Source organism: Microcaecilia unicolor, chromosome 12, assembly GCF_901765095.1.
Source record: "Microcaecilia unicolor chromosome 12, aMicUni1.1, whole genome shotgun sequence".
NCBI lineage: Eukaryota > Metazoa > Chordata > Amphibia > Gymnophiona > Siphonopidae > Microcaecilia > Microcaecilia unicolor.
Genome location: NC_044042.1, coordinates 37,691,326 through 37,718,624, shown reverse-complemented (window position 1 = coordinate 37,718,624; position 27,299 = coordinate 37,691,326). Strand labels below are relative to the sequence as shown.

Sequence of the window (27,299 nt, the reverse complement as noted above, 5' to 3'; positions counted from 1 at the left end):
TCATGGTGAACTCCCACACTTCAGAACCGTGGAATGCTTCCTGTGGGGTCCCTCAGGGCTCTCCCCTTTCACCTACACTGTTCAATATTATGATGATGCCGTTAGCCACAGCACTTGCAAACCTAAACCTCAACCCTTTCATCTATGCGGATGATATTACAATCTACATCCCTTTTCAATCCTCAATATCAGAAGTTGCCAACCTCATAGATGCATGTTTCACCACTTTAGAACACTGGGCCAAGGTGTTCAGATTCAGGCTCAACAAGGAAAAAACTCATTGTCTCATCCTCTCGTCCACGTACGCTCATGTATCTGACACAATGCTTCCAGTTCTGGGCTCGGCCCTCCCGATTGCCAACAGCCTGAGACTTTTAGGGGTACATCTGGACTCACATCTCCAGCTGGTTGATCATGTACACTTGGTCACCAAAAAAATGTTCCAGGCAATGTGGAGACTTCGGCGCATCAGATACCTCCTTCCCAGAGACTTGTTTCGTACCCTTGTCCACTGGCTTGTCCTATCCCATCTGGATTATTGTAGTGGTATTTACGTGGGTTGTCAGGCCTCCTTATTGAAAACGTTCCAAACGGCTCAGAACACTGCGGCGAGGCTCATCCTTAGAGTAAGGCGTTTCGAACATGCCGAACCCCTGCGCTTTAAACTTCATTGGCTGCCTGTACATGAGCGCATTGCTTTTAAGATCTGCTCTCTAACACATAAAATCATCTATGGGACTGCACCGGAATACATGCTCCCCTTGATCGACCTTCCGCCTAGAAATGCCAACCCTGCCGCTCGGTCATATCTCCACCTCCATTTTCCGAACTGTAAGGGAGTCAAGTACAAGAAAATCTTCGCCTCGTCCTTCCGTTACTGGAGTCCCAAACACTGGAATACGTTACCTCATCACCTTAAAACTCAAGAGGATCATGCCCTTTTTAAGAAGTTGTTAAAGACATTCCTCTTTGCTAAGACTTACCCCTCATCTTACTATGTTGATTAATGTATCCCTTGTCCCCTACCCTACCTAGTTCACTCTGTTAGATGCTTGCCTAATCTTTAAGTTTGTACTCTTATTTAACTTACTGTAAGCCACATTGAGCCTGCACAAGTGGGAAAATGTGGGATATAAGCAACAAATAAATAAATAAATAAATAAATAAACATCCTCCCTGTCTCCTCAGCTAGTAACCTTGGGATTACTTTTGACGCCTCACTCTGTTTCTCTGCACATATCCAAGAGACTTCTGTTGTTTCCCTATAATATCAACAAACTCCATCCCTTGCTTTCTGAACATGCTACCAAATCTCCTATTCACACTCTCATTGCCTCCTTCTTAAACTACTGCAACCTGCTCCTCACAGATCTCCCACTGAATCATCACTCTCCACTTCAATCTATTCAAAATTCTGCTACTGTCATAACCCCTCTCCTCAAGTCACTTCATTAGCTTCTTATCCATTTGTGCACACAGTTCAAACTTCCCTTACTGACCTACACATGCATTCATTCAGCAGCTCCTCATTACCTCTCCTTTCTTATCTTTTCCTACATCCCTTCTTGAGAGCTCCGCTTATTATAAGCCACTCTTATCTGTGCCCTTGACCTCCATTGCCAGCTCAAGACTCTGTTCTTTCCACCATGCTATGATGCACATTTGGAACAGAATTCCTGAGTCTGAAAACAGTTTTTTGCGTTCTGGAAAAATCTGAAGTCCTATATTTTTATGCACGGATGACTGTGTTTCTGTGGTTGATTATATCTTTGTATGTTTAGGTTATGTTGTATGTTGTGGTTTGCTAAGGCTGAGCTCTCTTAATAAGGTTTAATATATTTGTTTTATTTGTAAATCAGATTGAAGGGGTAAGTCATCAATCTGTGTTAAAGCCCCTTAATGTGACTTAAAGAACTCTAATGCAGCTTGTCTTGCCCTAACACCACAATATTTAGGTTGCATAGTAATGAGATGCAAAATATGCAAATGCATGTAAAGCAGCTCATTACTATGTAAACACCATAAGGCAGCTTGCAGTGAACACCAGGTGCATACTGCAAGTCATGTTATGGCCATAAAATCATGGTAAAATAACCCCAGCCAAAAGCTGGGGTTATTTTACTGTGCAAAGAACATTGGGCCTCAAAGCCACAGCCCAGTGCTCCCAGTCCACAGCTTTAAGAAGCCACGGTACTGATCCAGAACCCTTTCCCAATCACACTCCCCCATCACATTTCCAACCCCCCCCCCCCCCCAGATCCAGATCCCCCACCCCAATCACACTTTCATCCCCAATCCAGATCCTCATCCCAGTCCACCAATCCAGACCCCCACCCCCAATCATGCTTCTACCCCGATACAGACTCCCCACCCTTGCTAAGGACCCTCCTCCATCAGTAAGAGCCTAGGAGTCCTGTACCTGGTGGTCCAATGTCCAAGGGCAAGAGCGATCCCCAGTTGCTCCTGCTCTGTAGATGACTTCTCCAAAATGGCACCCTGAGCAGTAGTCTCATGATCCGTACACGAAAACATGACCCCTAGCAATCCTGCCCTAGGGCTACTGGACCACAAGGTACAGGGCCCTTAGGCCATCGCAGATGGAAGGGGCCCTTAGGAGAGGGTGTAAGTCTGGGTTGGGGGATGGGAGCATGACCGGGGGTGGGGGGTCTAGATTGATATTGCAGCTCCGCCCAGGAGCATCAAGCCACAGCTTTGAGACCCAATGCTCCCAGGCCACTGGAATTACACTGCTTGTAAGGTGGCTCACAAGAAGAGTTATTCTTTTACTACAGGAGTCAGCATGCCTTTTACAGCACCATGATAACCACCTGAATGTTTATACAGGGATGTGACATATAAGAATTTAAAAATAAATAAGTGTCACGTTCTCTCTGTGGTCCAAATCCAAGCTAAAATCCCATATTTTTGAGACTCTTTTTAGATCATAGGCTCTTATTGTCCTGTTTAATGCATTGATTTTAATCTTTCCCTTTGCTCTGTATGTTTTGCATAGATTATAAGCTCCATTGAACATGGATTGACTCTTATGTGCATGTGTCCAGCACTGTGTATATCTAGTAATGCTATAGAATGATAAGCAGTAGTAGTTAGTAGCAGCTTTTGATTGAAGCAGGAGCCTGCACTGCACTTTTTCACTGAAACGACAGCAAGTATGTTGTGCCAGATAATCAATTCTATGCTCTTAAAGTACTCACTCCAGTAAGCTGTTCTTCATTTGTCTCTTGTGGTGGAACTTCAGCGGGTAGCTCTTCTGACTCTGTAAAGTGTATTACATACCATTGAGTCCTTTATGTCAACAGAAATAACACAGAAACCTAGCTCTTTGTACTGGGGAATTAACTGGTTAAGTAAGGGATAGTGAACAATTATCCATCACCATTTAAACTTCAGGAAATCACTAAAAACTATCCTCTTCAAAAAGGCTTACCCCACCGATCCACCGTAAATCCCCACACCCAGCAACACAGCACAACCAATGATCTTACCGGACAATATACAATCTACATTCCCTTTGACCCTCATGTTGCCCGACACACACCTACGTCATTAGACCACAATACAACCTGAAATTGTTATCAACCGAATTGGCGAATTGCCATTACAGTACTATGTAAGCCACATTGAGCCTGCAAATAGGTGGGGGAAATGTGGGGTACAAATGCAACAAATAAATAAATAAAATTAAGTGAAGTGAAGGCTAACTGGTTAGAGCAGCAGGATAAGAGCTAGGTTTCAAATCCTGCTTTCTCCCATTAATGCTCTGTGTGACCTTGGGCAAGTCACCGCCCGCCACTGCCTCAGTTGCTACAACTCGGATTATAAGTTCACTTGGAAAGGAAATACTTTGTGCACCTGAACTTGTAACTCACCTTGAGCTTGGCCTTGGAAACAGCAACTAATTAAATCTAAAAATCCAAAGACACAAATGATAGCAGCCTCCTTCCTAGCCTACAAATAGCCTACCTTTTCAGAGGCTGCCCTTTATTACAAAATGAACATCAGACCATCACAGCCTACAGTTTCAACATCGTATCAGCAGCTTTTTTGAGCCCTCCCTGCTTGCTGCCATTACACAAAACCACCAGGGCCACCGAGAGACACAGTGGGACCCGGTGCAGGACCGCCTTCCCACCTGGGCTACTGCACCCCCCCCCCCCCACACACACACACTTGAGCCACCCCTCACATATGGGTCGCCACCTCCACCTGTCCCCTTACCTTCCTGTGTCTGACTGCTCCTCCCTCGGTCTGTTGTCCGCTGCTCCTGGGTTATCGTACTAATGCAATCATCTGGGTCCTGGCAGGAGCAGGAGAGAGACAGACCCGGAAGCAGGCAGGCAGGAACAAACTTGCCGGTACTGGCCTCCCCCCCCCCCCCCCCTTTGGAGGTCAGGCCTGGGGAATTTTGCCCCCTACCCCCTCCATTGCCTCAGGTACAAACTTAGATTGTGAGCCCTCCTGGGACAGAGAAATATCCAGTGTACCTGAATGTAACTCACCTTGAGCTACTACTGAAAAAGGTGTGAGCAAAATCTAAATAAATAAATAAATAATCATTAATTGGTTCCAATTTGGATTTGTGCACAGATTTGGCTTCTCACGATTCTATAAAGATTCACACCCAAATCATCTGACACGCAACCCAAAAGGGGACATGGCTATAGGAGGTGCATAGGCGGGTCAGGGGGCATTTCAAAAAATTACACGCAGTGTTACAGAATTTTGGAGGCTGCATGTCCAGGTTGGACACCAGGATTTTTACCAGGTTTCAGTTGGTTTAAGTTCTCATGCCCAAAGTTGGGCACTGGAATATGCACTAAGTGTTATTCTTTAAAAATTGCTCACATTTATAGAATAGCGCTGAGTGCAAAGTTTTCCCGGCACCTTGTTTTTAGCACCATTTACTGAATCAAGCCCATAAACTTTGGGTCGGATATTTTGAGGGCTAGCCAAAAGGTAAGCAATTATGTAGAGGAGAAACAGGAGGCGTCAGAAGAGCAAAACTTAAAGTTCACATTTGTACTGATATCCAGCATTGTCTGGTTGGATTTATCCACCTGAGAATAGTTGCAAAAGAGCTGTCCTAACTTAGGGACTCTTTTACCAGGGTGCCCAAGGGTGGATTGGGGGGGGTGAACACATTCCTCCCTCCTCCACTTTCCCCCTTCCCACTGTGCACTAAACATTGCTGCTGGGGGGGGGGGGGGGTGCTGAGGTCCTGCTAGCCAGAGAAATGCAGTTCCCCAGCCGCTCCCCTCCCTCCTCCATGCTTCTTTAATCTGAAGTCGGTGGCCCCCAAATCCAGGACTTCCCAAGCATGCTCTGTTCACACTAGAATAATTCCTTACCTTGTGGAGCATTGGTTGGTTTGGGAGTTCTCTGATATTATTTTCATGGCCAACAAAACCACATTTCCTCCAAGTTTCCTTCCTATCAGACATTATAAGGATCTCTCAGAATAGAATATGTATTACACATTATACACTAGGATGAACTACTAGTCTGGACAAGGAGCCACAAAACCTGGACTGGTTTTCAATCCTATTTATGCCCCTTTCATTGTATGATCTACAGCATATTTCCGTGGTTCTTTCCCAGTAGCTTGTATGTTGCTATACACTCACTTTCTTTTGTCACATGGAGGGGCATAATCGGGCGCCCACGTTTTCCTGAGGGCGTCCTCGCAGGACGTCCCCGCGAAGGGATGGGGAAACCCGTATTATCAAAACTCGTTTCGATAATACGGTCGGGGACGCCCAAATCTCAACATTTAGGTTGACCATAGAGAAGGTCGTCCCTAGAGATGGTCGTCCCCGGTTTTCGGCGATAATGGAAACCGAGGACGCCCATCTCAGAAACGACCAAATCCAAGCCCTTTGGTCATGGGAGGAGCCAGCATTCATAGTGCACTGGTCCCCCTGACATGCCAGGACACCAAGCGGGCACCCTAGGGGGCACTGCAGTGGACTTCAGAAATTGCTCCCAGGTGAATAGATCCCTTACCTTGTGTGCTGAGCCCCCCCAAAACCCACTCCCCACAACTGTACACCACTACCATAGCCCTTAGGGATGACGGGGGGGCACCTAGATGTCGGTACAGTGGGTTTGTGGTGGGTTTTGGAGGGCTCACATTTACCACCACAAGTGTAACAGGTAGGGGGGGATGGGCCTGGGTCCACCTGCCTGAAGTGCACTGCAGTACCCACTAAAACTGCTCCAGGGACCTGCATACTGCTGTCAAGGAGCTGGGTATGATATTTGAGGCTGGCATAGAGGCTGGAAAAAATATTTTAAATTTGTTTTTTAGGGTGGGGGGGGTTAGTGACCACTGGGGGAGTAGGGGGAGGTCATCCCCGATTCCCTCCGGTGGTCATCTGGTCATTTAGAGCACATTTTTGTGGCTTGGTCGTAAAAAAAAAAAAGACCAAGTAAAGTCGGCCAAGTGTTCGTCAGGGACGCCCTTCTTTTTTCCATTATCGGCCGAGGACGCCCATGTGTTAAGCACGCCCTAGTCACGCCTTCGCTACGCTTCCGACACACCCCCGGGAACTTTGGTCGTCCCCACGACGGAAAGCAGTTGAGGGCGCCCAAAATCGGCTTTTGATTATGCCGATTTGGGCGACCCTGGGAGAAGGACGCCCATCTCCCGATTTGTGTCGAAAGATGGGCGCCCTTCTCTTTCGAAAATGAGCCCATTAGGGGGTCCTTCTATCAGGCTGCGGTAAGCACTAGCACGTGCTAACCGCAGTTTAAAAGGGCTTACCACAGGGCACGCTCAGGCATCCTGCGGTAAGATCCAGGTTAGCACATGCACACCACATGATTAAAAAATCATTTTTATTTTTACCATGGAGGGGGCATGTCTGGAGGTGGAAACTGGGTGTGTTTGTGACAATCAGCGCAGCTACACTGCTGTGCACTGATTAGCGTGTGATTAGCGCATGAGCCCTTACCGTCTATGAAATAGGTGCCAGTTAAAGCTCACGTGCTAATCTTTTTTTAATGGCCATGCACGAATGGCAACATTAGAATGTGATACCACTTCAACACAGCTACCGCTTTACAGAGATCTCAAGCAAACAGAAGTTCATGAACAATGTTCCACAGCATTAATATACCATAAATACAAAATACAACATAAATTAATATACAAGGAAAACGCAAATGCATTAATGTTGATCTGTTGGTCAGTGACGAGTCGGGTGCTGTAAGTCTTTTCGTATATAATAGAGATTCTGAAAGCGGCACTGCTGAGACCATTAGATTAAACTTAATTTATGCTATGGAACATTGTTTATGAACATTACAATGTGGCCATTAATACAAAAATTGGCAATTTTACTGCTACGCTAAAAATGTCTTTAGCACATGGGAAAGACCTGCATAAGGGCATCCTAAGGCCACTTGTTTTAGCACTGCTTTGTAAAATGGCCCCTTAATATTTTTTCTAATATTTGTGACTCATATGTCATAACATTAACAACATAATTGCATAACAGAGCTTGACCCTGCCCTGCTTTTCTTACTTTCATTCCGGCTTTATTAGCACAATTACTAGCAGGACCATCACAGGTTAAATCACAACCGATGAGTTCAGGAGGGGATGCTCTTCCAAGGATACAACCAGCTGGGGTGGGTCAAGAGAAGTTTCATCCAGTGATGTAGCCAGCTGATTGGTGGCTGGTCCTCCACTACTGATACAGACAGCCAACTAGTGTTGGGTTCCCCTGCAACGATGCTGCTGTGCTTGAGTTCAGACCACTGCCGACTGCAACAGGCTAGTAGCATTACATAATGATTGCCCACACAGCATGGCGCACTGGTACCCTTTACGGAAGGTTTTTGCCAATGACAATTTTGATCGACATAGCTCTATAAGTTGGTCTGACTTGGAGATCGTTGAGGCTTTTCCTTCCAAATTTTTGGGATTGAATGTTAGCTATTTCTTGATTATCTTCTAGATGTAATTTCCTTTGTTAGTGGGACATTTTTTGTAGGTTAATTATTTCAATTCTAGGCCTAGTGGCTCAGCGCTGAGCATTACCATACTGAGGGGCCTGTTTTTGATTTCTTGCTCAAGCCTTTCAATCTTTGCTATCTAGTTTTGGGGGCGCTACAGAGGTACGCACAGTCTCTGAGGGTGAGGGAGTCATTGAACAATGATAACACCTAGTGGATAGACTGGTGTTTTAGAAGCCTGAAAACCTGGGGGCTCTTTTACTAAAGTGCACTAAGCAGTTATCACAGATTTTAGCACAGGGGCGTAGCTATGGGTGGCACCCAGTCTTGGTTCAGGCCCACCCCATTTGCTTGTCCTCCTCCAATCGGTGCACTGTGAGTGCACTGCACAACGTGCTGTGCTTTGCTGCTCTGATCTCCGTTCGTCACGGCGCCTGCGTGCTTTGCCTTGCCTGCCCCCCAGGGCCCCTGCAGGCTGCAGTGCACGGACGCTGGCGCCACACAGAAAAATCTGCCGCCACTGTAAACAGATCCGAAGGGACAGGCAGGATGCGCTCTCATAGCAGCCACCGCCACTCCTGGCTGCCCCCAGCCCCTGATCCGCAAACCTGTGCTGCTGAGCAAAGTGGAGGGTTCACAGGATGTAGTGAACATGGCAGTTATCGTTCCCAAGGAGAATGGAGTGATCAGCATCTCCGAGGACAGGTAGGGGTGGCGAAACATTGGACTCTGCAAGATGAGGGCTGCTAAGGGGTTAAAGGAAGGATCCAAGGATCCGTGAGTGTTCTCCAAAACACAGGAGACAGTACACAGCAGCGGTGTTGCACGATTGCATATTTCTATTTATTATGAATGAAAGAAAGGTGCTCCATGCAGAAATGTTCTGTACCGTCCGTATATAGGTTCATCTGTGATATTCTGAAAACAGTGATGTGAATGAGTTGTGGATTTCTTTTAAACTTTATGCCTTAGAATAAGAGTAGTAACAGGCTGCCAGCAATAGCTGGAGAAGCTATTGGGGCCTTGCTTCATCTTGCCCCTTGCTCAATCTGCGTTTGATTGAGTCCCGCAATCCTCTACAGCAGTGGCGTTCCTAGGGGGGGGGCGGCGCCCCGCCCCCCGGGTGCAGCAACCCCCCCGATGCAGCGTGGACCCCCCCCCGGTTGCAGCACCACCCCCCCTCCCCCGATGCAGCGCAGAACCCCCCCCCCGGGTGCACGCCGCTGGGGGGGGGTGCCGCAGCGCGCGCCTGCTCAGAGTTCCCTGACTTCGCGCGTTCGCTGGAGCTCCCTCTGACCCGGAACAGGAAGTAACCTGTTCCAGGGCAGAGGGAACTGCAGCGAACATGTGAAGTCAGCAAACTCAGAGCAGGCGCGCGCCGCAGCACCCCCCAGCGGCGTGCACCCGGGGCGGACCGCCCCCACCGCCCCTCCCCCCTTGGTATGCCACTGCTCTGCAGGCAGTACACTCCACTGCGGTCCCAGAGGCAGCACAGGGAGCACACGTGCACTGCTCTTTGAATCTGCACCAGCCCAGGTAAAACAACAACAAAAGTTTTATATCTACAGAATAATGCTGGTACTGGGCTTCTATGTGGGGGTGGGTTCTTCACTGCCTAGGGGAAAAAGGTATATTTAATCATTACATATACCTTTTTTTTTTCCTAGGCAGTGAAAAGCCCACCCTCACCCAGAAACCCACTAACAATAAATTTTAATGTTAGGTTTCTGGATGGGGGTGGGCTCAGTCCCCAGTTTAAATTAAAAAAAAAAAGTTGTATATTTGTTCATGTTGTTGGGTTTTCGGTTGGGGATGGTCTCTGCAGTGCTCAGGTTAAAATAATTTTTCAAAAATATTTAATGTAGGTGGGATGTTGATGTGCTTCAGGGTGGGTGGGGAGGAATACTGAGAAGGGCAGAGATGCCAAAACTGGGGGGAGGGGGATGGGGAGGGAGTAGGACAGTGTTGATGCCTAGCTACAGGATGGATGGTGGGGAAGGGAAGGCTACAGGTATGGAAAGTGAGGAAGGGCTGATACTGGGCTATGGAGATGGATGGGGGATGGGGGGTTGGGAAGGGAAGGGCTGATGCTGAGCTATAGGACAATTTCTAAATTTTGGTTTTTTATTCTATAATTGATGACTGTTGATTTTTGTTCTTCATGTGACCGAACAGGTGAGAGATTCTGCTGGCATGTGGTTTGTGTGGGGATCTATGAGTCTGACTTGTTTGGCTTTTCCAATGGGATGTGCATTGCTGTTGTGTATAGTCACTGATGCAGTTTTAAAGGTACTGTTATTGGTATTCATGTTCAGAATTGGTGCTAAGGTTTGCGATACAGGCTCTAAGAAAATTCTTTGCAGGATTTAGTGTTACTTCACAAACTACCTAGCGGTGAAGGGATTTTGTGTTATTGAGGTGCTACCAGAATTTGAATACATTTTTCCTATGAAAAGCCGTAAGAGGAAACATTCTAGCTGCATTCTGTATTCTACAGATTCCACAGTAGGTGGAAAAATATCTTGATGATGACAGTAGGATTTTTCTTATTTAATTAGTGAGAAATCTTATTTCATCAGTGAGAATTCTGCGGCTGTGCTTCATGCAGTTTTTGACATGTTGAAGAACAGACAAAGATTAACAGTTTTGAAAAACGTAGGTATTTTGCTTAATCAGTTTTGTTTTGCTTAATCAGTCATTTACATTTGTTATAAAGCCATTGCTGTAATTATACTGTAAGATCCTGTCACATGTGTCGAGATGTTTGCCATTATAGTAGACTTACATCAGGTCAAGTTTAAGATATGGGACAATGTAACTATATTTATCATTTTTCCCTTTTAAGTATGTATGTATGTGGTTTATGTTAATGCAGAGCAGTTACTGGGCAGAGCAATCCATCATCAAGTGCATTCTAAGGCATTATTTTGTAGTATCCCAAGAAACACTACTCATACCTATATACATAGTGCTAGTGCCCACCCATATTAGCTCTGGGCCCACCCAAAAATTCAGGTCTGGCTATGCCACTGTTTTAGCGTACACTAATCATTAGCGCATAGCTGCACTAGCCACTACCATGTGCTAATAACAGCCAGTGCAGTAAAAACTCTGGGCCCGATATTCAGCCAGCAGCGTTTGTTGTTTGCCGCTGGCATTAAACCCAGATATTCAATGCCGAGCCATATCCAGCAACCGGCATTGAATATCAGGGTTTATTTTGGTCACTATAAAGTTAACCAGCTATGCCAATATTCAGCGCTAACCAGTTAACTTTTAGCGGCCAAAGATAGGCCTGCTATTTAAGCAGCCTATTTTGATCCTTCAACATAGCCGGTTTGGCCCTGAATATCCATGCCTAACTGGTATCTCCTGCTGAATATCTACGGTTAGGTACTTAAACACTATTTAATCGGCCACGAGCCGTTCATGGCCAGTTAAATAGTTTTGAATATCGGGGGAGGAGGGGTCTGTGCTTAGCACATAAAGGGGCAGGGAATGGGTGAATATAGGCAGACAGTGGGCAGGAACTGAACATTCCAGTAAGTATATGGTAATTAGTGTGAGCTGTCAAACGTGCAGCCAGTGAGGGGTGCACTTAACACACCTCAAGAGGTGGCATGAGGTATATCTGTACTAATTGCGCTTGACATTAACGTGCAGCAGAGAACTTGTTAGTGTGGCATAGCCAGACTTTGGCGGGAGGGGGGGTCCAGAGCCCGAGGTGAGGGAGCACATTTTAGCCCCCCCCCCCCCGGCGCTGTCGACCCCCTATGCCATTTTTAACACCCCCCCCCGCCACCATTTTGACCTCCCCGCCGCCACCACCACCTTTGACACCCCCAGCGCCAACCCTTTCGACCCCCTCTTCCCCCCGCTGCCATCGGGTACCTTTGCTGGCGGGGGTCCCCGTGCAGGACATCAGACTCATAGAAACAGAAGCCTGCATCAGCAACGCGGCCACGCCAGAGAAGAGGACTTCGGCTGGCGGGGGTTGGGGACCCCTGCCAGCAAAGGTACCCGACAGCAGCGGCGGCGGGAGGGGGGGTCAAAGAGGTTGTGGTGGGGGGGCCAGGGCCAAATCTATGCCCCTGGTGATAACTGTAGGGGGGAATACTTGACACCCCCTCCCCCCAACAGTTACTGTACAGTCTTTACACTTACCATGCACTAGATTTTTTTACTTAGGGCCCTGTTTACTAAGCTGCGCTGTAGGCGCACTAACTTTTTAGCATGTGCTAAAAATTAGTGCGCGCTAATGCTAGAGACACCCATATATTCCTATGGGTGTCTTTAGAGTTAGCACATGCTAATTTTTAGCAAACATTAAAATGTTAGCGCCTACAGCTCAGCTTAGTAAACAGGGCCCTTAATGTAGAATAAGTGCAAAAATTACCTATTGGATTTTTTGACGTTTTTACTCAGTGTATAATGTTAATTTAAATTTTAGAATTTTTACTTTTTAAATTATTTCTGGGGTGTTGCTTCATTTGTCTTGCGTTGTGTATTGGTTTTTTTGTGATTTTTATGTCAAATGTTTTATTGTATGCTACTTAGACTGGCTAGAGATGGGTGAGATATAAATATTTTTAAATAAATAGTGGAGTTTAAACAGTGATACACCCATCCTTACCTTATTGAACTTATTTACCTGCCATCCTTTCCACAGACCGGGTGAACAACTAATTTCTTTTCTCTTTGGACCTGGGGTGCATCTGCAAGACTACAGAGAGAGAAAAGTATAGTGACAGTCCGAACCACCAGAAATGACAAATGGACCACATTTCCACGACTTGCATTCACTTGAATTGTGCTGCCAGCAGGTTGCCATATATCAATTTTTGTACAGTGGTTTATTTTCCACATTTGCCCACTGTATTGAAATAGTTGCTGAGAATTGCTGAGTGGAAATCCTTTAATTATTGTGGCAGTCCTCCCTCAACTGTTTTGGATTATTGGACATGTTATTCTTTATAAAATAAAAGAGGTGTGAACGAAAATTCTATAAAGTGGTACCTAAATGTAGATGCTAGTTATGTGCATCAAAGGTGGTAGTAATTGGCAATTAGTAATTAGGCACCTATGTGCACTATTACTATTGAGAGGCATTTTCGATGCTGGCCATCTCTAAGGGCGCCCATCTCAGAGGACGGTGCCACGAAGGGGCGGGCCAACCATATTTTCGATTGAGATGGCCGGCCATCTTTAGTTTTGATAATACAGTTGGGGCCGGCCAAATGTCAGAGATGGCCGGGTTTGAGATGGCCGGCCTCGGTTTTTGCCGACAATGGAAACCGAGGCCGGCCATCTTAAACCCCGCCAAATCCAAGGCATTTGGTCATGGAAGGAGCCAGCATTTGTAGTGCACTGGCCCCCTGACATGCCAGGACACCAACCGAGCACCCTAGGGGGCACTTCTAAAAATTAAAAAAAAAACATTAAAATAGCTCCCAGGTGCATAGCTCTCTTACCTTGGGTGCTGAGCCCCCCCCAAATTCCCCCCCCAAAACCCACTCCCCACAACTCTACACCATTACCATAGCCCTTATGGGTGAAGGGGGGCACCTACATGTGGGTACAATGGGTTTTGGGGGGGGGTTGGAGGGCTCCCATTTACCACCACAAGTGTAACAGGTAGGAGGGGGATGGGCCTGGGTCCACCTGCCTGAAGTGCACTGCACCCACTAAAAACTGCTCCAGGGACCTGCATAGTGCTGTCAGGGAGCTAGGTATGACATTTGAGGCTGGCATAGAGGCTGGAAAAAAAAGTTTTTAAAGTTGTTTTTTTGAGGGTGGGAGGAGGTTAGTGACCACTGGGGGAGTCAGGGGAGGTCATCCCTGATTCCCTCCGGTGGTCATCTGGTCAGTTTGGGCACTTTTTTGGGACTTAGACCTGAAAAAAAAGGGAAAAAGTAAAGTCGGCCAAATGCTCATCAGGGCCGGCTTTCTTTTTTCCATTATCGGGCGAAGCCGGCCATCTCGTACCACACCCCGTCCCGCCCCCATCCTGCCTTCTGTACCCTGCAAATACGCCCCCTTGAAGTTTGGCCGGCTCCGCGACGGACTGCAGTTGAGGCCGGCCAAAATCGGCTTTCGATTATGCCGATTTCGCTGGCCTTGAGAGATGGCCGGCCATCTCCCGATTTGTGTTGGAAGATGGCCGGCCTTCTCTTTGGAAAATAAGCTGGATTCTATAAGGTAGCACCTAAGTGCCATAGGGGCCCCTTTACTGAGCAGCAGTAAGCCAACTGTGGGCTTACTGTGCGGCAATCTGGAACTACCACAGCCCAATGCAGGTGCTAAGGTCCAACCCCAGCACATGGCATTTCCGGCAGTAGAGAAAATATGTCCCTATTTTTTACCGCAACAGATACCCGGCAGTAATCAGGCAGCACCTCAATGAGTGGCAGTAAGTGCTCCCCCCCCCCCCACACACACACACACATACACACATGGCCACGTGGTAAGTGCAATTTTACCACATGGCCATTTCTTTTTTCATGGAGACAAACAAAGCAGATCAATCAGTGATATGGTTCAAAACTTTATTTTCAGAGATTCGCCCGACACAGACTGTGTTTCGCCCACAAGGGCTGCGTCAGGGGCTAATAGTCCAAGCAGGACATGAGATTGAAACGTAAAAAACCAGCAGGGTGCTTTCCTCAGTCAAGATGAGGACATCTGCTTGATTGCTCAGCTGTTGTAAACCACAAAGGAAGTGGCGTCTTTTAAAACAGAAGTCTTAAAACACCAATCAAGCAGATGTCCTCATCTTGACTGAGATGTCCTCATCTTGACTGAGGAAAGCACCCTGCTGGTTTTTTACGTTTCAATCTCATGTCCTGCTTGGACTATTAGCCCCTGACGCAGCCCTTGTGGGCGAAACACAGTCTGTGTCGGGCGAATCTCTGAAAATAAAGTTTTGAACCATATCACTGATTGATCTGCTTTGTTTGTCTCCACGTTGGATTTTGCGGATCGCTTGCCATCTTGTTTCTTAGGGCCATTTCTTTTTTCAGTCTTTTTACCCGCTGTGGTATAAAGGGCCTCAGTGAACAGCAAAAATGGCCACCACTGCTAGCGCAGGGTCCCTTTATACTGCAGCTTAGTAAAAGGGCCCTATAGTGCCTAACGGCATAAGGGCAGAGCATGAGTAAGCCATGGGCATGTCTTCCAGTTACACGCAAACCCCCAAATTCTATAAAAATTGCGCAAGAAAATGAATTACATAATGGGCCAATTAATGCCAATAATTGTTTTTTTTAACAAGCAATTATTGGCACTAATTACATTTAATTATGCGTGTAAATTTCAGCATGGGATCTGCATCTAAATTTTACGTACAGCCCAAAAAGGGGGGCATGGAAATGGGAGGGTTATGAGCGTTTCGGGGTGGATCAGGGGCATTGGTTTTGAGTTACACACGTAATTAGAGAATATGGGGGCTCTGCACATAAAATTAGGCATGGGCATTTGAACCATGTTTCTGTTGGTGCAACTGGTGGCACCTAAAATTTACACGCGGCCCCTGGGTGTAAGCGCTATTATATATATGGCACCTAACTTTAAGCGTGCTTTATAGAATAGTACTTTTTCCGTACCGATTTTTTGGGCGCCATGTATAGAATCTAGCCCAAAGTTTATAGAATATTATAATCTACACACATCACTTGGTGCACCTAGCTGTGTCAACTTCTGCCTGCCACTGACATGGCATAAGAGGGCACAGCTAATCATGCAGAATTGGGACGCCTAGATTGAGACACCAATTTATAGACACGCCTCCATTGTGATGCCAGTGACTTAGTTACTCGCTAATTTTATGGCAATAAGTTGTCTTACCTCGGCAGAAAGGGTGAAGAATGTGTTCGCCATCTCATCTCCTCTGCCGAGTGGGTGCTGAGATGGGGATTGTTCATAATCAGGCTGTTCCTCCCTGCCCCGGGGATTAGCCCAAGTTGCTGGTGTACACGATTTAAACTGGACATGAGGAAAAAAAGCAAATTATTTTTTAATGTTGCTACTATTAATATTCCGTGTTAATAGGAAAATTTTGGTCACTTCTTTTGTTCAGAGCAGGAATTAATTCTTTCCTCTTATAGGCTGCAACAGTTCTTTTTTTCCTTTTGTTATATTTGTACCCCATGCTTTCCCACTCATGGCAGGCTCAATGCACCTTACATGGGGCAATGGAGGGTTAAGTGACTTGCCCAGAGTCACAAGGAGCTGCCTGTGCCTGAAGTGGGAATTGAACTCAGTTCCTCAGAACCAAAGTCCACCACCCTAACCACTAGGCCACTCCTCCACCCCATATGAAAATTGAAATCATACTGTCATGCACAATACTAGATATAATAAAAACCCTGGGTTCTCCAAAGTGTGTGTGTTTGGGGCAGTGATGTGCTGGTAACAATAGGTTCTCTCTCTGGGGGTAGCCAGGCCTGCAATTTGGGGGAGAGGGGCCCAGAGGTGGACTGGGATGGCAATGCATTCCTCTCTCTCCTCCCTCCCCCGTGCGGGCCCGCTAGGCATTCCGTTGCTGGCAGGGATCCCCAGTCCCGCTAGCCAAATAAATGGGCTGTTGCCGCTTCCTACAGAAGGACCTTCTTGCGCATGCTCAAGGCTGGCATGAGCAGTGAGTGTGAGTCACTGCTCACTGCTGACGAAGAAGAGAAGGATTTAAAACGTACCGGGGGCTTGGAGGACTACAGTTAAGAGATCCCTGATCGCCGGGGGGGGGGGGGAGGGGAACGAGAGATGCTGGGCAGGGGATGGGGTTTTCTTGCCTACCCACTTTGGGCTCAGCCCTCCTCCTCCTCCCCCCCCCCCCCCCCCCCACCCCCACACACACACACACAGAATTGGGTGTCTGGCTATGCCCTGGTCAAACAGCAAAATACCAAGCTGAAAATCTTATCAGATTAAAGTATTCACCACTGTGAGGTTTATTAAAATTATTCCAAGTAATGGAGGAAAAGACCTCAAATGTCTTGGCTCGGCAGCAGATAAAATTTCTAAGTGCCGGCACTTCATAGACTCCAATACTAACACTGGTCAAAAACCTCCATTTTTTTTTATTCTTGTGACTTCTTTGTGATCCTTGTGATTTTTTTTTATAGTTTCTAATACATATTTCAACTTCAACACATCTTCTTCAATGGTACAGCTTGGAATTGAAGTGAAACGGACAACCCCGTTGGGTAAAAGACTAAGCTAAGTGCCTTTAAATGTCTAAATCAATTCTTTCATTATACGTATAAGTACTGAAGAAGATGTGTTGAAGTTGAAATATATATTAGAAACTATTAAAAAAAATCACAAGGGTCACAAAAGAAATCGCAAGACATTTGAGGTTTTTTTCCTCAATTATTTAGAATAATTTCAGTAAACCTCACAGTGGTGAATACTTTAATCGGGTAAGATTTTCAGCTTGGTATTTTGCTGTTTATAAGAAGGTTCGCTGAATCTAGTGTCTAGTTTATTCGGGTATGTCCTGGTCAAAGCCAAAAAAAGGTTGAAAAGCTCTGCTTTAAATGCCGATGACCAGTGGCGTACCAAGGGGGGGCGGTGGGGGTGGTCCTCTGGTGCACGCCGCTGGGGGGGGGGTGCTGTGGCGCACGCCTGTTGCCCTGTCTCAGTCCGAGTTCGCAATTCGCATGTGTTCACTGCTCCCTCTGAGTCTGCCCCGGAACAGGTTACTTCCTGTTCCAGGGCAGACTCAGAGGGAGCACTGAACACATGTGAATTGCGAACTCGGAGACACGGCAACAGGCGCGCGCCGCAGCACCCCCCCCCCCCCAGAGGCGTGCACCCCGGGGGTGTCATTTCATCGGGGGGGGAAGAGGTGTCATTTCGCCAGGGGGGGGGGGGGTCGCGCTGCACCCGGTGGGGCCTATCGGCGTTCCGCCCCGGGTGTCAGCTAGGGTCGGAATGCCACTGTTGATAACCATTAGTTAATTTAGACCCAGATATTGAGGTACTGGCACTGAATATTTGGGTCTTTGGCAGTGCCCAGAAGTTATGTGATTTGGGCTGATACTGAGTGCCATACCTGCATAGCTAACCAGGCAAAGTTAGGTCTGCACACCTGATTAGCTATATGGGCGCTGGCATTGAATATCACTGGTGCCAGCAGAACTCCGAGCTCCTCACCAACCCTGACCCTAGACCGCCCCGACACTAATCGGTGAGTGCCAAGCAGTTACACTGGATTTTCAGGAGCACTGGGTGGTTAAGTGCCTTCTTAAGGGAGAACGGGATACCACAGGTTTATATCTAATCTATGCCATCCAGAGAGGAATTTCATGTCCACAGAGGGGTCAGGTTAGCTCTTCTAGAAGATTGTTTTATCCCAGTGGTCCATCACTCGACTATTTACATAAGAACACAAGAGTAGCCATACTGGGTCATACCAATGGTCCATCTAGCCAAGTATCCTGTTTGCAAACAGTGGCCAAGCCAGGTCACAAGTTTGACTATGACTATTAAAGAACCATAAACTTTGTGTCAGGATTCATAACCCTTACACAGGGTTAGGTATACTCAGTGCGTTTTTTCTAGCGAAAAAGGTGCCGGTACTGAAATGCCAGGCCACCCTTCGGGAATGGGGCAATCACTGAGGGACCCACCCTACAATAGCCAGGGCCCTTGCAACTAGTCACAGAATCTATGACAAAGCAGAACTGGTGTGTAGAGCCTGAGCTCATTCATTAAAACTTAGGGACCAGGGGTCAATTTTAGCAGTCAATAGAAAAGGTGCCGGTACTCAGTACCCCCAAGTACCCCCTCAAAAAAAGCCCTGGGTATACTTTAAGAACCACAATGCACAAATCAAAAAATTCAATAAACACTGAAATGTCATCCTATTATAAGTGAAATCATTAGTTATAAATGGCACAGTGTAAAACTTATTCTGTATAATATTTGCCGGCTCAATTCAGTTCCACCCAATATGCTGAATGCCACAATTTCGATTTGACTGTGCCAAAATTTGGGGTGAATTATGAAGAGGCGCAAATGCCCTTTTGAACTTATTTGACACACCTAAATCAATTAATTTGGGTTCTAGGTTAAAATTAAATATAGATATATTAAAGTGAAAAAAGTGCATTACGCTATAAGTTTATCTTGTTGGGCTTTATCTGCCTGAAGTGAAGGAGTTGCCTATAGTTTGAGCAAGGGGCTGAAGACCAGGGAAGCAGCTCCTTGTCATCTTGGGAAAGTCACTTCATTCTTTTCATTGCTTAACCTACAAAATTAGATTATGAGCCCTCCAGGGACAGGAAAATAGCTACTGTACCTGAATCTAACTTGCAATGAGGTACTGATGAAAGGCATGAGCTGAATATAAACAATCGTAAATCATCAAGCACTGTCCTGACACTTGAAGAGAGGCCCAGAAAGTAAGTAACAAACTTATCAGTTCAAAGAGAATATTGCACAGGAGACTTTAGTGGAAGAATCAGAGACCACAGATGGAATTTGACCTGAGACAGCACAGCAGATAGGTACAGAAAGCTGGGTCAAGTGACTTATCTGCTAACATCATATTCATTTCTATATATGTCTTACAGTGCAACAGAACTGTCTGATTTTAGTCACATGCCTAGCTTTACTGCAACATGTACTCTTAAGATATACAGAGCAGACCTGTCAAGTCCCTTTTGCGGGTCATCTCCCACACTCCCCGCTAGGCAGCCAGGATCTCCCGCTGAGCAGCTTCCCTTTCCGGCAGCAGTAGGAGGCACCATAATAAAACGGCATCTCCTGCTGCCATGGGTGGGACCAATCTGCCCTTAAGAGTACATCTTGCAGTAAAGGTAAGCATGATGTGACTAAAGGCAGACAGTTCTATTACTCTGTAAGACATTTACAGAAATGGAGACGATAATAGCGGACAAGTCACTTGGTCCAGCTTTTTGTACCTACCAACTGTGCTGTCTCAGGTCACATTCCATCTGTGGTCTTTTTTCTGACTGGTCATGACATCAGACTGTGTCAGGGATGGAGCCGTGAGTGGCACTAGGTGGAGCTGGGGTGGGGCTCGGCATAGAGTGCAGGGCTGAGGGTGTGCCCTAAATAAGTACATAAGTAATGCCACACTGGGAAAAAACCAAGGGTCCATTGAGCCCAGCATCCTGTCCACGACAGCGGCCAATCCAGGCCAAGGGCACCCGGCGAGCCTCCCAAACGTACAAACATTCTATACATGTTATTCCTGGAATTGTGGATTTTTCCCAAGTCCATTTAGTAGTGGTTTATGGACTTGTCCTTTAGGAAACCATCTAACCCCTTTTTAAACTCTGCTAAGCTAACCGCCTTCACCACGTTCTCCAGCAACGAAATCTCCCACAAGGAGCGGAGGAGTAGCCTAGCAGTTAGTGTGGTGGCCTAAGAACCTGGGGAGCTAGGTTCAATTTTCACCGCAGCTCCTTGTAACTCTGGGCAAGTCACTTAACCCTCCATTGCCCCAAATACAAAATAATTACCTGTATATAATATCTAAGACACTTTGATTGTAACCACAGAAAGACAATATATCAAGTCCCATCTCCTTTCCCCTTGAAAAATCTCACCCCTTAGCAGCTCTGCACAGGGTTTCTTCCTTACCTTTCTTGAAGATCTGTCCATGATCTTGCAGTTCTGTGTGATGCCATCAGCAGACAAGAGACACTAATAAATACTGCAAACAGGGATGATAATCCCCTATGAAATAAGAACATAAAGGCAGAGAGCTAAAATGAATCAGAAGTATGCTGACATCATCAGACAGGGTTTTTGGCACCCTTCTGCATAGTAAAAAGGAATGCTCTCCCCAACTCCTCCGAGCTGTCACCGCCAGTGCCACCCTACATGTGCTGCTACAGAGTGCGGGAAGGAAGTCTGCTGCTAATCTTGGCAGTGTCCAGTCTTTTGAAACTTGCACTAGAGTTTTTCGTGCACTGCATGACTTAAAGCCAAAGAAACAAGCTGCAAGTCCAGACGGGGCCAGCAAAACAAAGGTAAAAAAGCAGTGCTTGTGGAAGCTTTTGGCACCCCCCCCCCCCCCCAAAAAAAAAAAAAAAAAATCAACACCCCCTGCCCTCTTACTGTGTTCCACTGGCCCTGGTTATCAATTTACCAAGAAATGTAAATTTAGAATCTGTGGAGGGGAATTTTCGATATGATGTCTAAGTCTGACTTTTGCTCTCAGGTGATAAGCAATACATTTTCTTGTTGAAGTTCTGTTTGGATGGATATTGTGTTGTCTTGTATTGACGTCAATAAAACGAATTAAAAAAAAAAAAGGAGTCTGCCTTCTAGTAGCAAAAGGCTATAAAGGCAATTCTATAAGCAGGCACCTAAAATTAGACACTTAAGGGCCAGATTCTATATATGGCGCCTGAAAAATCCATGCGGTAAACATTTCCAACCAAGCATATTCTATAAGCAGCGCCTAGATTTATGAGCGGTATTTAGAACAAGCCTAGGCAGAAATCATGCACATTCATTTACACCAAGAAAAATCCCAGTGTACTGGGCCATATTGTATAATACAGCACGTAAATTTTGGAATGCCCACGAAACACCCATTTCCCCACCTGTAACCACGTCCCTTTTTGCCTGTGCACATTAAAATTTAGACGCAGTGGATTACAGAATACGCTTAGGGAGTTGTGCACATAAATTCTAATTATTGTCAATTACTGTTCATTATTGTTTGTTAAATGCTGTAAACAACACTGTTTGGCTTATTAAGCCAATTAAGTTATGCTGTTGTTATAGGATCCACTTGTATTTCAGCACAGAACTCTAGGCGTGCTATATAGAATCTGAGGGTAATAATGCACCCAGTTTGGAGAATAGCAGCAATAATTGGTAGTTACGTGTGTAAGGGCTAGGTTCTATTATATGAGCGGAGCATAGGCGTGTCACCAAACGATGCATGTAACTTATAGAACACTATCAGTTGCGCACAATGCATGGTACACTTGGGGGTCTTTTTACTAAGGTAAGCTAACAGATTTAGCATGCACTAATGATTGGTGTGCGCTCAATGATAACATGCCCATAGGAATATAATGGGCATCTTATCATTTAGCATGTAGCAATCATTAGTGTGCGCTAAATCTGTTAGCTCACCTTAGTAAAAGGACCCCTTAGGCACATCCGCTTATGCCAGCCATTGACCAGCCATAAGTAAGTGTATGTAAATTTTGGCGGGTGCCAATGCAGCTTTACACTAGTCCTATATAATAATTCTCACCTCCAACGTTCTGACTTGCCTGGGACCGTGGCTCATTCCGAGTTGGTCTGCTAGGCTCCGTAGATCAGGCTGACATCACCGTAGCCATTTTGATGTCAACTTCAGAACCCGTGGGGAAAAAAAACATGCCTCACAGCTGATCCATGTCCAGAGGAGGGTCGCTGGACATGGGTGGCTGGAGGGGGGACAGGGGAGAGAGGAGGGTCGCTGGACATGGGTGGCTGCAGGGGGGGCAGGGGAGAGAGGAGGGTCACTGAACATGGGTGGCAGGGGGGGCAGGGGAGAGAGGAGGTTCGCTGGACATGGGTGGCTGCAGTGGGCGCAGGGGGAGAGGAGGGTTGCTGGACATGGGTGGCTGCAGGGGAGCCGAGGAAAACCTTGCTAGCGCCCGTTTCATTTGTGTCAGAAACAGGCCTTTTTTACTAGTATTCTATAATGGATTATATGCATCCTTAAACAGTTATAGGATTGGCACTAAATGCACCCCCTTTACGGTAACTAAATGAGGCGTTGATTTATAAATTGCCACCTATGTAATTAGAAATCCAAGAAGACAAAGTCATTTTATTAACTGGAGTGGCCTTCCTCCTCAGATCATGGAGAGAAAAAGCTGTGATGTGCGACTGAAGAGTTGGGCCCTTTGTAAATATATATGAAACACTTTTATGCAGTATAATGTGTGAAGCTTCTCCTCTTGTTCACTGACATGAGGTGGAAGGATAGAACTCTAACAATACTATTGACAGCTTAATGTGAAAATCTGAGATGATCTGAAGAAGGAACTTTGGATAAGTTCTGAGATTTGCTCTATTTTCATAAGGATAATAATGTACCAGTGTATGAAGTTTACAGAGTCTGTGAACGAAAGTTTTAGCCACCAGAAACAATGTCTTCCAAGCCAGAAATATTGGCGGAGCACATAGGCGTAGACTGGGGGGGGGGCGAGGGGGGGCAGTGCCCCCCCAAACGACGCGAGGCGCTGCCGTGCCATTAGTTAAAAAAAAAAAAAAAAGTTAAAAAAAAAAACAAAACACATGCAGGCACGCGCTCCTCTCCGTCCGATTGGCTTCCCTGCCCTCTCTATCTGCGTCCCGCCTTCCTCTGACGTCATTTCCTTTCGGGCGGGACGCAGACAGAGAGGGCAGGGAAGCCAATCGGACGGAGAGGAGCGTCTCCGTCTACTCCTCTCTCTTCCTCCCTCCCTCCGGCGCAGGCAGCAGTCTTTTCCAGCGTTCCTGGCAGCGGTAGCGTTGTACACGCTGCCTTTGGCTCTGCCCCGAAGCCTTCTCTTCAAGTTCCTGTTCCCGCATAGGTGGGAACAGGAACTTGAAGAGAAGGCTTCCGGGGCAGACCGAAGGCAGCGTGTATATCGCTACAGCTGCCAGGAACGCTGGAAAAGACTGCTGCCTGCGCCGGAGGGAGGAAGAGAGGGGGTAAACGGAGTCACCATCTTGGACCTCGCGCGGGGGTGGGGAGATGGATGGGACTGGGAGGGTGGGAAGCAGTGGGAAGGAGCAGGAGATGGATGGGACTGGGAGGGTGGGAAGGAGCAGGAGATGGATGGGACTGGGAGGGTGGGAAGCAGTGGGAAGGAGCAGGAGATGGATGGGACTGGGAGGGGTGGGAAGGAGCAAGAGATGGATGGGACTGGGAGGGGTGGGTGGGGAGCAGAGGGAAGGACCAGGAATTGGATTGGACTGGGAAAGGAGGTGAGCAGAGGGAAGGAGCAGGAGATGGATGGGACTGGGAGGGGTGGGGAGCAGCGGGAAGGAGCAAGAGATGGTTGGGACTGGGAGGGGTGGGGAGCAGAGGGAAGGAGCAAGAGATGGATGGGACTGCGAGGGGTGGGGAGCAGAGGGATGGACCAGGAGATGGATGGGATTTGGAGAGGTCAGGCACAGCAGAGGGAAGGAGCAAGAGATGGATGGGACGGAGGGATGGTGAGCAGAGGGAAGGAACAGAAGATGGATGGGACTGGGAAGGGTGGGGAGCAGAGGGAAGGAGCAAGAGATGGATGGGACTGGGAGGGTGGGGAGCAGAGGGAAGGAGCAAGAGATGGATGGGACTGGGAGGGTGGGGAGCAGAGGGAAGGAGCAGGAGATGGATGGGACTGGGAGGGTGGGAAGCAGTGGGAAGGAGCAGGAGATGGATGGGACTGGGAGGGTGGGGAGCAGAGGGAAGCCTACTGGAAAGAAGACACTGCATAAAACAGAAGACACTGGGATCAAAGCGAATAGAAAAACTACATGATCAGACAACAAAGGTAAATAATAGTTTATTTTATTCATAATTTATTAATTGAAATGTCAGCTTTTTGAAATGTGCATCTGTGATATTTTGCCTGTAAATTTCATTTCCTTCCTCCATATTAGCATATTCATTTGCATATGTATATATGCAAATGATATGCTAATATGCTCCGCCCATTTTTTGCCCCCCCAAATGAAACAGTCAAACTACGCCTATGGCGGAGCAAACGTTAATGGTTCAAAGTCAACTGTTAGTCAACTATTACAGCTTCATCTCATTTTGCAACCTGCTGGCTTGGCCCAGCTCCACCAGAGGTCCTAACTCAGCACTTCACCCAGCTGCTCAGTCCCTCTGGCCGGCAGAAGGAAGGGCACTTAATACCGTACCAGCTTCCTCTGCCATGGGAGGCCAATCTCAAGGTCTAAGCCACAAGGTTGAAAGATCTCATGGATCCTACCATGAGAACAACCCTGCACAGGAGAGGAAACAATGCTATTGAGTATCATCCTTCTTGCCAGTTATGGTGCTGGGCTGCTGGTATAAACTCTGGGATAGGGCCTTCAGGAGGGTGTAGCAGGAGGGAAGGGATTTAAATTTCCTATGTACTGCCTTTTGCCGACCCCCAGAATCTCAGCACTCTAAATGACTGCCTAGTTCACTTAATAGAAGCACCAACCCTGGCAGTTTGTCATGTTAATTTCAATTATTAGGCTGACTAAAGTTAAGCAACCAGGTAGATTGTTAGTGAACCATATAAAGAAAAAAAAGTAGAAACATCAAGTGCCACCATTTACATAACTATTGTAAAAGTGCAATATAGTATTAGTACTCAGAACACCATGCAAGAAACAATGATAGAATACAAGTGTGACAGAGGTGTTCAATCTAATACATACCACTTGTGAAACTGAAATCTTCTTGTGAACCTCACAGTCTAGTCATTCTGCAGTATCCTTACAATAGCCCAGACAAATCTGACCCTTGTTTTATAGTTTTCCCATATCATTTTCATAATGAAACTGCAGCACAGGTAGCCGGGAACTGATTTACTTCAACAGCAGAAGAGTCAGAGCCAGCCCTAGTTACAGCACACATTCAGCCTAGCAACCTACTCTGCAGAGCACACAAAGACCTGGAGGATAAAATCTAGCGCTCTATTATTATAGGAATGCATCTACAACATTTACACAGTAAAACCTCCTCATTCAATGAACCTACTTAATGGACTTAAACATTTTTATGAAAAAGAGTTTTAGCTATTTTGTATATTAAACTTTGCACTCTGCTTTGAGCAGTCCTTTCAGCTTCAGTTTATTACTCAACGTAGAGTCACAATGTCAGAATGTTCAGTTCTGTACAACTTCTGATACTAATCCCGTGGTGTATCATGGGGACGGTCACAGGGCACCGGAAAAGGAAAGCTCTGGGATTACTAGTGGGCAACCTCAGAGTCAGACTGTTTTCCAGTGATTACTCTTGGTTACGTTCTTCAGTGATTTACAGACAGACCGCTGATGTAGGCTCTTTTGCTGAAACACAGTGCTGTGTCAGGTCTTTCAGAGAATAAAAGCTTGTTGTCCTCAATCAATCGTCCTGCTGCCATTCTTACAGAAGAGCCTTGCGTTACACTACTCCTTTCCTTTGCGTGGTCCTCCACTTCAGCTGTGCTTTCCCACTCATCCCGTTGAGCCCATTCTCTGAAGGTGATAGGAGTCCAATCTATATTCAGTTTCTTATTCTATCAATATCTGCATATTAACTGATCCAGATATTTTTAATATCTATCCAGTCTCTCCTCCTTCCCACCCTGCAAATTCTTTGGTTTTATGTGGCGGAATCATCTGCCCCATGTGATAACGTGTTTAACTTCAATGACGCTGGGTCACTCACAAATGGGTTTTCTCAAATAGGAAGATGACACAACACATGTACAAAGATAGGCGCATACAGATGGATGTGACATTATGCGCAGTGAAAGTGGCCCAACACGGGAGCAGGAACTGCCTCTATGTGGCAGCAGCAGTGGGAAGAACTGCTCTGATCCTTGCAATGGCCCTGTGGCAGCAGCACATGATGAGCTCAAGGCAGGGGCGTATCTGCGTGGAGCCACAGGGGCCTGGGCCCCCGCAGATTTCGCCCTGGCACCCCTCCCCGCCGTCAACCCTCCCCCGCTGCTTACTTTTGCTGGCGGGGGGCCCCAACCCCCGCCAGCCGAGGTCCGACCCGCAGTCTTCATATTTCGTCTTCCTCCGTGGCCATGCTACAAGGAAGTAACGCTGCAGTGCTAATTCGCTGAATCCAGTTCGGAGTCTGACGTCGCAGCACGTTGTATGCGCGTACAACGTGCTGCGACGTCAGACTCCGAACTGGATTCAACGAAGCAGCACTGCAGCGTTACTTCCTTGCAGCATGGCCACGGAGGAAGACGGAATATGAAGACTGCAAGTCGGACCTCGGCTGGCGGGGGTTGGGGCCCCCCGCCAGCAAAAGTAAGCAGCGGGGGAGGGTTTACGGCGGGGAGGGGTGGAGAGAGGCGGCAGCAGCGGGGGGGGGGGGGGAGAGGCAAAAATGTTCCCCCCCTCTCTGGCTCTGGCCCCCCCTACCGCCGGATTCCAGATACGCCCCTGGCTCAAGGTGGTCACAGCTGGCTGTGAAATACAGGTTTAGTGCTGCACTGCTGCTTAGACAAGATATACAAGCTAGCAGAATCCAATAGAGCAGTGGCTCCCAAATCTGATCCTGGAGGCACCCCAACCAGTCAGGTTTTCAGGATATCCACAATGAATGTTCATAAGAGAGATCTGAATGCACTGCCTCCACTGCA

The 27,299-nt window shown here is 46.9% G+C and overlaps 1 protein-coding gene across 1 annotated transcript in view; it reads right to left on the bottom strand.

Moving 5' to 3' along the window:
• Positions 1-27,299, bottom strand: part of LOC115481563 — a 92,381-nt gene that overhangs the window by 16,090 nt on the left and 48,992 nt on the right. The window contains exons 3-7 of the mRNA XM_030220803.1: positions 20,590-20,685; positions 15,823-15,960; positions 12,632-12,703; positions 5,370-5,451; positions 3,216-3,277 (exon numbers count right to left, since the gene is read on the bottom strand). Coding sequence (XP_030076663.1) covers positions 3,216-3,277; positions 5,370-5,451; positions 12,632-12,703; positions 15,823-15,960; positions 20,590-20,685 — 450 coding nt within the window. The remainder of the gene's footprint in view (positions 1-3,215; positions 3,278-5,369; positions 5,452-12,631; positions 12,704-15,822; positions 15,961-20,589; positions 20,686-27,299) is intronic.